This window comes from Semicossyphus pulcher, unplaced genomic scaffold (assembly GCF_022749685.1).
Source record: "Semicossyphus pulcher isolate SPU_LCO1_2020_fin unplaced genomic scaffold, fSemPul1.0.p SCAF_12, whole genome shotgun sequence".
NCBI lineage: Eukaryota > Metazoa > Chordata > Actinopteri > Labriformes > Labridae > Semicossyphus > Semicossyphus pulcher.
In genome coordinates this window covers 20722742-20736844 of record NW_027211626.1, presented here as the reverse complement: position 1 = coordinate 20736844, position 14103 = coordinate 20722742, and the positions used below count along the sequence as shown (strand labels likewise).

General features: G+C 38.8%; 2 protein-coding genes across 2 annotated transcripts; one reads left to right on the top strand and one right to left on the bottom strand.

Moving 5' to 3' along the window:
- Positions 1-908: 908 nt before the first annotated feature.
- On the bottom strand, positions 909-5100 carry lhb (luteinizing hormone subunit beta). The gene is made up of 3 exons (XM_069658148.1): positions 5007-5100; positions 1571-1689; positions 909-1142 (listed from the first exon to the last, which is right to left on the bottom strand). The coding sequence occupies exons 1-3, from the start codon at positions 5098-5100 to the stop codon at positions 909-911; spliced, it is 447 nt and encodes a 148-aa protein (XP_069514249.1).
- A 5146-nt stretch (positions 5101-10246) lies between these two features.
- Positions 10247-13304, top strand: cox20 (cytochrome c oxidase assembly factor COX20). The gene is made up of 4 exons (XM_069658924.1): positions 10247-10359; positions 11274-11388; positions 11721-11784; positions 11977-13304. The coding sequence occupies exons 1-4, from the start codon at positions 10327-10329 to the stop codon at positions 12119-12121; spliced, it is 357 nt and encodes a 118-aa protein (XP_069515025.1). The 5' UTR covers positions 10247-10326; the 3' UTR covers positions 12122-13304.
- Positions 13305-14103: the final 799 nt, after the last annotated feature.

The window sequence follows — 14103 nt, the reverse complement described above, 5'->3', positions numbered from 1 at the left end:
CCCCAAAACATGCTATTTATGGTGACATGCGCTGGGAACCATGTGAGGTGCGGCATAAGGGTGACATGTTGCGACTGTGGAACAGATTAATCAACACGCCAGATTACAGACTGACTAAGAACATCTTTCTCTGGGATCATTGGACTAGGGAGTCTTCAAAATATTTGACAAAGCAGGTCTCCAATATATATACAGAAATAAATTAGCATGTAATGTCAGTCAAATTAAAACAATAGTATTAACTCGAGCACAGAGGTCTGTCCCTGCCCAGCTGAGGTCCGTCTCCTGCCTCTGGAAACGGGTCGTTTTCACTCCAGAGGAGAACAGAAAGTGCGAAGTCGAAAATGAAATGCATTTTTTGTTTTACTGTCCCCTGTATCACAGTCTCTGATGTCACCTTTTGGGCAAAATGTCTGCAGATTGTCCTGCTTTGTTTTCCATGTCTGATGAACGCAGACTTCAGTATCTATTCACACATGAAGTATTTAGTTTGTGTTTTAGGCTTTCCAACAGCGTAGTAGGACGCTTTGTTTGATGTTTTTTTCTCATACTTTATTAGACATTGTTTGATATATTTTAAGGTGTAACTGTTCTGTTACACCACTGTTTCTCTCAAACATAAGAAACTATGTCCTCAAAGAGTTCCCATCTAAGCAGCATTGCGTAATGTCACATACAGAAGAGTGACGCTTAGAGCTTGATAAATGTGGAAGGAAGTATATCGTTGATAACACCAGTGAGTAACAGTTTCTGTCTTTATGGAATTTTCCACACGTTAAAAACATTAGAAATCTTGAAACTGCATTGCACTGGTTACTGCAACAATCTTTATTTACAGCAATAAATGCTAAAAGCTAGCACAGTTCCTTTATGTGTTTTAATGTGCTTTAGGGTTCCATTACTTAGGACTAGTAGTAGAAAGGGATGTCGTTCATGCAGAAGTTGGGCTGCAGGCTCTCGAAGGTGCAGTCAGACGTGTCCATGGCACAACGGCCGCAGTGGCAGCTCAAAGCCACAGGGTAGGTGACAGTCGGGTCCACACCGGGAGGACAGTCAGGAAGCTCAAATGTCTTGTGGTAGAAGTCCCGGTATGTGCACACATGCTGATAAACGTTGCTGAATGGTATCTTGATGACAGGGTCCTAAAAGGGAGAAAAAAGTTAATCATATCTGGGGAACACTAGTCTATGACTGCAAACCTGAGTTATAACCACTCTTTGGACAGAAAGGTCAAATCTAGGCCAAGCACAAATTGCTAAATAACCCGTTAAAATAAAAGTGAAATGGGAACAAAAACGCCAAAATAAACATTTACACTTAAATTAATTTTTATTATTCATTATTTTTATTATCTTATTGAAGGTTTTGTGGCGTTTTCTTCTTCAAACTTCCAAGTTCCTCTTTAGTTATACACTTATAATTTAATTTTATTCCTTTTATTTCATACTGTTTCAATTTTGTGTCGATCTTTTTATTGTTTCACTTTATAAAAATGAAACATGACTGAAATCCTTCAACACAGAACTATGATGTTAATCCTTTGGCCTCTTTCCTTTACTACCCACAATACCTTGGTGATGCAATGACCACTGCAGATGGTCGTCTCCACTGCGTGGCACTTGGGACAGCCCTCCTTCTCCAGAGACACCGTCTGGTTGATGAGCTGGCAGGGCGGCAGCTGGAAGGCCGCTGGTGATGGAAGAGAACAGGTGTAAAGTATGGATAACACCTATAATACCCAGCACTGTCAGACCAATGTTTGTGTAATGTTTTAACTGAAGTGGTTGTAGTGTTGTGTAATTGAATGACCTCTGTCAAAATTGATGCTAAATTTCCTCTTTAAATGTAGCTGCCCAGGGACCACGGATGAATATGTGAAGCTAACTCTGAGAAACTCAATGCCTGTCTTTTGTCTTTGTTAAATAAACAAATACAATTAAAACAAAGTAATGTTGCAGTTTGGTACGAATGTCACATACTAATAATCTGTGTGTGCCCCTGCTTACATATTAGCTATGGCTGGTACTGAAAGCATGTGAAAGATTGACTTGCATCATTCCTGCCCAAAACTCACTTCTTCTTTCTCTTTTACAAAGTGTTGTGTCAACTTCGATGATACACTTCATCCATTCACACAAATTTAATAATAAAATGACTGACAATTCAGACACAGCTTTTAGTTTCCCTTCTAAGGAAAATGTGGGAATGCATGCACATATATTTCCCTGAATTTTAAGTTACTTTAATGTATTTGCTTATTTCGACACTTATCAAAACCAAAACTACCACTTTTGCTTACTCCATAGCACACCTACATTGAGTTGAAAAGTATAAATCTCAGTTACTATTTGTCTTTGTTTGTTTTGGTGCTAGGATATGCAGTTCTCCTGAATGTGAGTTTGTATTGGAAAAATGCAGCCCTTCTCATGCTTTAAACCTTTATTCTCCTCCCAGTCCATGATAAGTTAGGGCCTGTGTTCACTAACCGTGCTTTTTGCAGCTCAGCGTTTTCTGTGCTCAAGAGTCCTTAGCACAAAAATGCCCTCGGCATCAGCTGCTCACAGCGCTCTCAGTTGAAAATAGTTAAACTTTTGGAACACCGCCATGCTCGTCAATGTCCCTTCTCCCTCACCAACCAATCAAACTCAAGAAGGGGCAAGACTACCGATAAAAACTTTGTCAACAACTAATCCTTTCGTTTTATTGAAGGTACAGTTTGCTTGTGTCGACATGCAGCAAATGCCTGGACACGATTCCTTTCCACTGTTTTTAAGTTTTCTCTGTAAAAAAGTCCATGATTTAAAGCAAATATTTAGCATACAGAGCAATTTAAAACAGTCTCACTATGGAGGGAAGTGGAAGTGCAGCCAGACAACTTTTGTAATCTAGCAACAGTAAGTGCCGGTGAGGTCATGGGTGTTGCTAGCACAAAAAACCGCTGTTAGTGGAAACAGGCCCTTACTATTTCTGCTGTTCTGCATTTAGTCTGCATTCCAAGGAAACCTCTGAACAGTGTTCAAACAGAAACAGATCCCAAAGTGTGTGGGTAAAATTACTGACTCTTTAGATTCAGGTTGAGTTTCTCCCTATGTCCACTTCATACAGACTACTCATACTGCTTTCAAGGGAAATCTACACAAACTAAACAACCACTACAACATACTTAGATTTTAATAGAACATGAAATAAGCAGGTGGACGACACATCATGTTTTATTGTGTGTATTGTCAGACTCTGATAATTATCTTCTTTTTATGGATTGCTTTGCACGTATAGGCAGTTATTCAATTGCTGACTTGTTACCTTTTTCTTTAGGATTTTCTTTCATTTTTTTCACTTTTACCTCCAAAGAACACAGCACAAATCCTAAGCTTAATCCAAAAGGTAACTGGACTTGGCTGAAGGTCTTGAAGACGTTTCACCTCTCATCCAAAAGGCTCCTTCAGTTCTTACTGACTGGTGGACAGAGCTAGAAATATAAGCCTCTGTAGGTCATTAGTATGCTAATAGATGTTAGCATTACGAGCTAGAAATATAGGCCTCTGTAGGTCATTAGTATGCTAATAGATGTTAGCATTACGAGCTAGAAATATAGGCCTCTGTAGGTCATTAGTATGCTTATCGATGTAAGCATTATTAGCTAGAAATATAGGCCTCTGTAGGTCATTAGTATGCTAATAGATGTTAGCATTACGAGCTAGAAATATAGGCCTCTGTAGGTCATTAGTATGCTTATCGATGTAAGCATTATTAGCTAGAAATATAGGCCTCTGTAGGTCATTAGTATGATTATCGATGTTAGCATTATTAGCTAGAAATATAGGCCTCTGTAGGTCATTGGAATGCTAATAGATGTTAGCATTATTAGCTAGAAATATGGGCTTTTTGTCTTCAATAACTTCAACCAAGTCCAGTTGCCTTTAGGATTAAGCTCAGAATTACCATGACCAGGACGACTGAGAACCTTCACAGACAACACTGCAGAAAGGAACTCCCTCTTTCTGAAAACGACCCTGTGATTGTGATTTTATTTTTCTTTATAGCCTGAAAACTTAAACAAGAGCATGTGTAGAAATCAAGTTTTGTCCCAAACCGCTTTGATTGAAATGTACGGAGCCCCTGAAGCCCCAAGGGGTATTATTTTTTATCTTAGCACAAGATAACTTGTTTGTGTAGCAGTAGTGTAGGCCTACTCTCTCTTGCATTGTGTGATGAAACAGGCATAAACAGCACTTTTGGCTCCAACACTTATTCTAATAAAAACCAAAAAATATTAAGTCTTTGTCACCTTTGTAGTCGTAATACGCTCAAAAATGCTAAAAAAAACTGTGGGTAAGTGAGCTTCACTACAGAGATTAATGATGAAGCTACGATTTAGCTAGCAAAGCATAATAACGTGGTGAGCCTACTTAGTGAATCAATATCATCACAAAAGCCTTTTGTTCCAAATTCAGAGATTCTCTGAAAAATACCATATGGATAAAATGCTTATTTGTTCTGGCCTTATATATAGCATAGCCTATGACATACTAACACAACATGGGCCGCATACCTCATGTCTGCAGGGGCTCCAGCAGATTGCACTCATGTTACACACAAAATACCAATCCCAGTGTAACGCTAATAAGGAAACCTCATAAACGTTATTTACACAATTAAATGAGCAAATTACTGGAAAAATAAAAGCATATCATGACTAATGATGGCAAGTGGAATCATTAACACTGCAACAAAATATTACCCTTTGGGACTTCATTGGCTCTGTAGAAAAATGCTGAGACATCATTATGGCATTCTTAAATCTGCCTATCTAAGATTTAAGAGCCCTAGTCCTTACAAGAAGCTAATAAAGGTCAAAGGTCATACGGATTGGAAACACATGACTTTTTTTTCTAACTTTCCAGTAAAAACATGAAGATTTTGTAAGATTTTGAATGTGAAATGTTCCTCCACTTGAAAAATAAAACTGACACCAATATCATTAACTGTCTGATTGTCTTATTTACCTGCAGGGGTCAGGGGCCAGACGGAAAATGCAGCTCCCAGAAACAAACTCAACAACAAGGGGAACATCACTCGTCTCACCTGTGCAGCATTCATCCTGCAGGACAGAGAAAATGGCTTACTTAGTGAATTAATCAATAATAATCTAAAGAATTATGGACAGAAATAATGAAGCCCATCAACAGACATTTTTCTTTTTTCTACCTGCACACCAATTGCACGTATATCCCAGGCTAAGTTATAATGTTGTTCATACTCAATTTTCAGCTTCAATTAGTCAAGAAAAAGCCTCTAAACGAAGAATCTCTGCTGCCAACAACAATTCAATAATGACATACTAACATGTGTAACTGCAGTCTTTAACTCATCCATTAAGTACTGAGAAGTGTTTTAATACGCATGAATAAAATACATTGCAACCTGTAAACTCTTTTAAGTATTTAGTATAGTGTAAAGTGGTACCTGCTGCACTATTATGGATCATTCCTGACCTCTGCTGTTTATCACTATATATTACATCAAAACGGTTTAATAAAACACTGTGAATTAACTCGATTTAGAATTCTCCTACAAATCTTAATCCAAAGTTAGGAATAGACAGAAATTGGATAAATAACCTGATTGCTGTTGGAGCCTGACTTTCCTGTCCGTGGTCTGCAGATAGCGTGGTGAGGCCGGGCGCCCTGCTCAGTCTTTATAGCACACAGAGGATCCTGGTATCCAGGATGAAACTTCCACATATTGGATGTCATCCCTGGTAACCGAATTTGTTGGTACGGGGAAACACTGTACAGGTTTGACCTTTATGTAGCCAGGAGATTAGTCTCTCTCCCTGTGTCACTCTTACGTCTTGCTGCACTCACAAAACAGCCAGATTAATCCAGCATTAGAAGGAGCTGGGGTAGGTTCTGTGCCTGCTCAAGGCCACCATGAGTATAAGGAGTAAGGACATGTCTGCTCTGGTAGCCTTGGCTGGCTTATTTGATAATTAGAACCCAACAAAGGGATGCTTAATTAAGTAGTAAAAAATATTTGGATATATTTTTTTTAAAATATAATAATGCTCTTTAAAAAATGTTGTGAAGTGAGATTTTAATCAGGTATCAGGTTGACTGTGTTTACTTGTGTGTCCCATGTGGTCTAGCGGTTAGGAGTCTTGGTTTTCACCACCCAGGCCTGAGTTCAACTCCCTAGATTTGTAATGAGAATTATAAGTAACAAGTAGAACATTTTTCAAAAACCTTGTAAATCAGGATGTTACCACCAATTCTGGGAGATTTGGAGAAGCAAAAAAGAAAATCCCAACAGTCCAGGTACTTTTCTTAAAGCTCTGCTTTACTTTGGTTCAGCATCAGCATACGTGCAAAAAGGGCACAATGAAAATACAGAGGAAACTTGTAAAAAGGGGGTCCCAGGTCTACTGAAAAAGAGATGTGGTGTGTCCGAAACCGCATACTATCATACTAATCATACTAACCGCAACGTAAAATTGAGTATGTCATGCGTTCCCATCTCATAGTATGCAATTTTGTGTATGCAAGACATGCCCGGATGTACACTAGATTGGCCCGGATATTTGAGTATGAGACGAGAGCTCACTGGCTGTACTCAACCGCCCCAAAATGCATTGCAGCTTTTCAGCTTCTACTATAGCGGAGATGGACCGGAGATTAGACCGGACATACGTAAACAACTAAGTCACGTGATACGGAGAAAACGGCTCCGAGTATGATGCCAACGGCATCCTAATAGTCAGGTTAGTAGGCAGTATGCAGTACATCCTGTTTGAGGATGTCGTAGGCAGTACGTTAGTATGTGGTTTCGGACACAGCAATGGTGTGGAAAAGTCAATAGCTTTAAATACAGCTGGATGGAACCACATTACTAGCAAGGGTACATTTACACAGTATGTTCAAGCTATTAAAAACATTACCAACATCAATCTTTCTCTTAGTTTTTAAAATGTACAATAACATAACAAAACAATAAAATATTAATTAAGATAGAGTTAATTTTACTTTGGCTGGTATTAAACAAAATACAAAAAGAAAGACCCTTACATCCTCCCCCATCACAAAGTCCAACTTGGTACATTCAAGATTGCCAACACCTGGTGGAGCAGGGGGGCATTCATGTGCGCGCGTTCATGAGAGAACGACCCTCAACCAGGAAGCTGACTCGAAGAAAACAATGATTAGAAATCAAAGCAACAAGAAACAAGAAAACAAATGCTTTAAATAATAACAAACAAATCAAATCTATGTATAAATCAACCACCTGATTGTTGAGGGAGTAAGTACTGCTCCCTCACAGTTTGTTATGCGTAACTGAAATCAGTCCACCTGCCTATAGCTGGCTGAAACAGGTTTAGTATACCAAACATGCAGCATAATTTGTTTGGATAATACTACTTCCTTTTTCCATGTAACGAAGGAACACTGTTATTTACTGCCTTCTGAACCTCCATAGGCCCATATTTTACAGGTTTCTAAAGGCTATTTCAAGGTCAAGAGAATTCCATCTTGACCACAGAGCCGGATGGATACTGTCAGGTAATAATCTGCTGCTGCCGGTGAAATAATCCTGTTTCATCAGTGTGGGATCAGTGAGACGCGCTGACTTCCTCCTGACGTGGTTCATTCAATAATTTGATCCTATGGTTAAGAGAATGAAGGATTTATAGTGGGTTAAGATGACACAGCACGATTCAGTTGGTCTGTTTAGGTAATGGGCTGATTTCCAAAATTCAACCTTAAAATCTTAATGTTTACCAAATGTCTTTTCTGCATGACAGTGTACATTTGGTAGACCCAATGGTGGACATTTCCATAGCAGAGGAAAAGAGATACATTCTACAGACAGTTTTTAGAATATAAGATCAAACGTAGCAGATGTATAGCCTCCCCCACGGAATCGTGCTGTCCAAATGATGCTCTTGCAAATTTCATCACATTAGATTTGATAAAGTTTGACTGTCGTCTTGTGCTTATTTTACGGCTGTATGTGTTCCCTGTTCTGTCTGTCCCTTCTCCCCTTCTGTTCTCAACTCTGCAGGTGAAGCTCATTGCACCTTTGATCAGTAGCCTATTTAAGAGACCAGCACTGACATCAAGAGAGGCTTCTGGAGTGGGGACTGCGGTGGTTCTGCCTCTCAGACTGGGAATTTGTGTTGTTGTGTTCTAGTTGCTTTTTTTAGCCTTCAGTTAAATATTTGATTGTTTAATTGTCATTTATTAAATCCCATGTATTTGAGTGTTTTAAGGTGTTCACATGGTTATATTTGGATCAATTGTGGATAGTTGTTAGCCCCATAGGGCTGCTTTAGGGTGGGGCGTAACAGTTTATCTTTAAATAAATATCAGATTAACAGGATTTGCTCAGGACATTTCTCTTCTTTTAGTAGAACATGTCAACAACATGTGATTGCATTTTTAAATAATTGCAGTGCTAAAATAAATAACGTCCAAGTACGATACATTTAAACTAGGGACAGTGACAGAAAAAAACGTAATCTAGACATTTGTCTGCACGTTTCTTTTATCTTCACTATTCATGCAATGATGCATAAATAATCTGTTCACCTGTTTCAGATGTTCCTAACTAAAACCTGTCTTGTCCTTCATTTGTCTTGCAGGGAGAAGAGGACACAATTGTGAACTCTCTTCCGTAAAGTAAGTATCAGTTCATTCACTGTACTTATCACAGTTCATATAATGATAAATAATCTGTTTTTATCAATATACCCACTCTTCCATGTGTCCTTTACAGAGGAAAGGAGGTGGGACGGCTAATTAATTTAAATAATGATAGTACAGTATCAGAGTGACACAACTGGATAATTTATCTGCTCATCTTTGATTTTTTTTAGGTTAAAACACTTAATATTTGTTATGGAAGAGTTGTAGAGAAAAGCCGAGGATAGAGGAGAAAATTAAATGAAAACGACCATCAGAGAGGAGGGAAGGGGGCGGGGAAATATGCAGCCTGAAACATCTAGTGCAAAAGATAAATGATAACTCATTTAATTTCATTGTCGGACCGGTCATCAAACTCATATAAAATGACTGAAATGAAAGAAAAATTAAATAAATAAGTCAGACACTGGAAATTCATCTAAGCACATATGTCATAATTTGACAGGAGAGCCCTGAACTGCAACTTCAACAACTACCACACGTTATCCTCATCTTGCTATGGTGACTTTTGGCCTGCAAAAAGTGTTTTAAATTAAAAGGCAAAACATCCCAAAATGCCTGTTTGGTTATTTGGTTTATGTTTTACATCATGGTTTACCAGGCACTGAATTTTCATTTAATACCCATGTGATGCAAACCATTTCCTGTGTCACCATTTTTCAACTTTCTGATGCAATTAAATGATTATATGAAGGGAGGTAAATTCTGTCACCGAAAAAAATCCCTTCGAAAAACATTCCCTTTGGATATACAGTACTTTGGATTCTTTTATATATATATATATATATATTCTTTATATTGTCCAAACCTTAACCGAACACAGTCTGGGTCTCATAAAAGGCCCCTGTTTTTGTGACTATTGCCCCTTACAATTAAGGCAATGGCTTCCGCCTGTCAACATAATCAGAGTCAAGCTCAAATCAGGACACATGTATATTGCCTATAAAATTGTATTACTTTGTAAGTCATCCACAATTATGCCTGTGTGATGCATTAAGCAAATGGAGTGACACATTTCCCTTTTTCAGATCCTTTCCACTTCTGCTGTAACATTGTAACTTGCATGTTATCGCACTTCTCCACCAGCTGAGGGCAGAGCAAGACTAAACACCTCAGGGTGGTTCATGGAGCATTGAAAGGAAAATTGACTGGGCAGATGCAGGGTAAAACAAGTGTAACATCTGTGCTTTCGTTAATGTGTTCATATAAACAAGCACAAGCATGCAAAGGGTAATGGTTTTTCCTATTTCCCTAGTGCACTAAATTCCCGAATGCTCAGAGAAAAAACGTCCCCTGCGATTAAAATACGCTTTTCATGGCTGTACCGTAATGTGATGGGTCCTCAGAACATACAAATCATACATTATAATGCTTTTCAACAAAACAATAATCGCATTGCATTATTACAGGCCCATCTTTACAAAAAATCACAATGCAACATTATATCGGAACGATACATTCTCTTGTTTTATCCTAGTCGGACGTTAGTAGCGGACGGACCCAAGTGATAGGCAATGCGCATGCGCTTAGGCCAATATGGTTACGAAAATTGTAGTTACATGACTTATATTTCAAGATAGCCTGATTTACTATAAACTTTGCACAAGAAGACGAACATAGAAGTAAAATGGCAGGACAAGAAGAGGAGAGCAGGGACAAGGTAAGCACCTTACGACACTTTACGTTGCGAGGAAACATTTTTGAAAGAAAGGGGCTACTTCAGTTTTTAGAAGGTCACCAGCAGTCAACATTCAGAAATGTAAACCAGATTTATACATTTTTTCACATTTGGCCTCAGTGCAGAAGTGTTACCTTACCTTAGTGAGACCTTCAGTTAGTCTTAAACCTAAAGCTGCAGCGTACAAGAAAAACCCCCCACAAATGTTGTACATCTAAACACTCGTGCTGTTTGGCTCTCTGATATCTCTCTATCTGTGTTTACATTTAGACCACAGCTGACGTTAATGTTAGCTTAAACATAACTTCACTCTACCCGAATTGTTTACCCGAGTTAAACTATCAAACGTTTAAGTATCGTATCAAAGTTAAATGATAACACCACTAACCTCTACAGCTAGATAGCTAGCTATCTAGCCAATGACTTGGTGAAACCAAATCCCTTTCAGATATTTGATAACATAAGATTTACTTGGGCCCGGACTCAAAACGTTCTTGCTTACTAAGCCGGTTAATGAAAAGCTTTTCTGAAACATTCATGCTAGTGGGAGTTCGGTTTACAGATTATTCACCAAATGGGCTTAGCATTGGATTTTAATAAAACATTGACCTGTCTCCGTTGCTCGGTCCATTGGTTGCGTTCGCAACATTGGTTCACACGGTGCACTTTCTTGTCAACAAACACACACTACACTCATGACCAAAACATGTCAATGCATACGTGATGTAACTACAGGTATAGCTGCTTTGAGTTCTTTCAACAATAGATGCGTATCTAATTTCCTTTATGTTTTAGTGTGAATTTAAGGTAAGTTACAAAAACCCCGTCTGTAAGATAGAAGTCACATTTACTGTCTACTTATGTCTCTTTCTTTTACATGTCTGTCTCTCCTTCAGGGTTTCAGGTTGCTGGGGATCCTTGATGTCCAGAACACTCCATGTGCCAGAGACGCCATCCTGCATGGAGCTGGGGGCTCACTAACTGCTGGCCTGCTGCATTTTCTGGCCACAAGTGAGTCTTGTTTGAGGCTGTACTGTTCGTTAGTGCATGTGTATTTTATTTTATTTTGTCCAGCCAAGACAGGGTTTTGAATTATAATTGAATGATTGATCACTGAGTAAACAGGTTGCATCGTTACCGAAATCTTTACTGTCCATAATGTAAAAGAACCTCATATAATATACAAACAGGAAGACGACAGAAGAAATACAAAGATATTCTAACAGGGTAAAAACACATGTAATCTTAATTATCTTACAATGACCTGTAAAACAAATGTTTGTTTAAACTCTGAACTTTTGTTTAGGCTACCTCTCAACAGCAGCCTCTCTCCTTGTCTGCAGGTCGAGTGAAGAGGTCTTTTGATGTGGGATTTGCAGGCTTTATGCTGACCACACTCGGGTCCTGGTAGGTTTTTATGTTGACTGACATGTCTTTAACTTTCTGATATTAACGCATTATTTGGCATACCTACCTAACAGAAAAATTGGTGTTATTTATAAACACCAAGCCATCAATATTTCCTGAATTTCTATCCCAATACTACTACTCTCGTTACCGCAGTTTGTAACAGAAACCCTGTCATGTCTCTCTCTGCAGGATTTACTGCAGGATAAACAACGCTAAGCTCCGTGTGCAACAGAGAATGATCCAGGGCGGTATCAAGAACAAGATGGTGTATGAAGGGACCGTGTTAGACCCAACAAACAAACCTGGAGCAGCAACACCGTCAGGTCCTTCATGACCTCTCGCACTGAGATTCCTGCCCCCCTCCTCTGTGGAGGCAGGGAGAAGTTAGGACTCTGTCAGGGTCCTACAAAGACTTGATGTCCAGTTTTTTTATTTTTTAAAAGACTGACTTCAGCTGCAAAAATAATGGTCGGACTAAATTATTGAATGTGTGCTGTTTGCTTTTTTTGTTTTGTTTGTTTTTTTGGCTGACAACTTATGATACAGCAAATCAAAAGTGTTAAATTTCTAATTCCAGATTCCAGAGAAAATGGACATTTCATGGCGGTTATTTATTAAGGGTATCAGGGTAAGCACTCTCTATAATGTGGGGATTGATGAAAAGTAGACACCAGGATGATTTTCCGTTATCTGTCAAATACCCCTTTCCTACCTAAATTTAGCGTGTTGACACAGGTTTTTCAGACCCAGGAAGACCCGCTTATAAATGCCGATTGTCTCTGCTCCCATTGCCAGTGAACTATGCGCCTTTCAGTGTCCTTTCTGCTGCGTCACTGTCTGACGTCACAAACGAGCCCGAAACAGGGTTAGTGAACAGTGAGGATGTTACATTGGTTAGGTCTTTAGTCTGTTTATTAAACTCGGCGCGACAAATTTGGAACGTGTTTGAGCGCTGCTTGGATGGAGACGGGTGGAATTTGTAGCTGAGATGACAAGGAGTGGCAGAAGTTAACCGACGCAGCATAGCTTCGCACGGGAAAGGGGGCGGAGATTAGCATGTCGACACGGGTTTTGTGTTCCCATCAATGCTGATTGGAGACGAGGAGATAATTACCCAGGTCAAATGACTCTGCAGTAGACCCGGGTGATTATCTCCTCGGCTCCAATCGGCATCTGAATGCCAGTTTTAGCCTTTCCTATTAAGCAAAAAAGCCAGATGTTAGCAGGTGTGAGCGGGTTTTTTGACCAGTGGGAAAACGGCAACTGCTGTGACATCACTGATTTGGGCGTGGCATATTGTGTAACATGTTTGGAAGTGCAGTAACTGTCAGTGTTGGACTATTGGATTAGATTTTTAATTCACCTGTTTTATTATTGAGTCTATTATGGTTGAATATGTGCAAAATAAATTGTCTACTGATTTAACAATGTGCGTCTACAGTCCAGTATGTTTTATTAGTGTTGTTGAAATTTCATTTGTTATTTTTGCATCTGCATTTTTTGTTCTTAACATGTATTTCCAGCTTTGTTTGTCCGTATTAGCCAATAAACAATAAATTAATATCTTTTGTCACCTTTGACAGTTTGAATAATTTAGTTGTGTTTGCTTCATATTAAAGCAATTAAGTGCTTTATCAGCAGTTTTGTTGCTGCGGTCTGCATTAAACGTGATTTTAGAACACTAAGCAATAGAAAACAAAATATTATTGATTGATATTTTTAGATGTAAAACTTAAATAAAATGAAAATATTTTTTCTACTGTACTGAACATGCCCAGTCCCATTCACAGGGTGGAGCAGAGCAGAACATTGAAAATCAGCCGGCAGTTTTATTTACAAAAGGAATGTCGTCCAAGGCAGCAGGTCAGCTGCCTCTAAGAAGTGCCCTTGAGCAAGAACTTGAATCTCTTCAAAGTCAAGGTATGAAATCACAGCTCACACCTTATATATGACATTTTGTTTTTACAACATGACCACAGTTAAATTTGAAGTGCTCTATGAAAGTGATTCAAGCACACAACTTTTAATCTGCTTCTTGCTGTGTTTGGTCACTGTTGTTTTAACTGTGTGACCTACTTAAAATGGGTTGGTTATAATGTTAAGCGTATAAAGAGTATAAAGTGATATTACCTTATTAAATGTGTCAGCTTAAAGGGGGGTATTATGCTAATTTCAAGCTTCATATTTCACTCTATGATACCTGTGGAGTAGCTTGGCATAGTTCACAGTCACTCATAATTTTTCTCACTTTGGTGCTCCGTGCAGGCCCTCATACAGCATCTGCCTAAAAGCACTCAGTCAGCTCTGTCCCTTTAA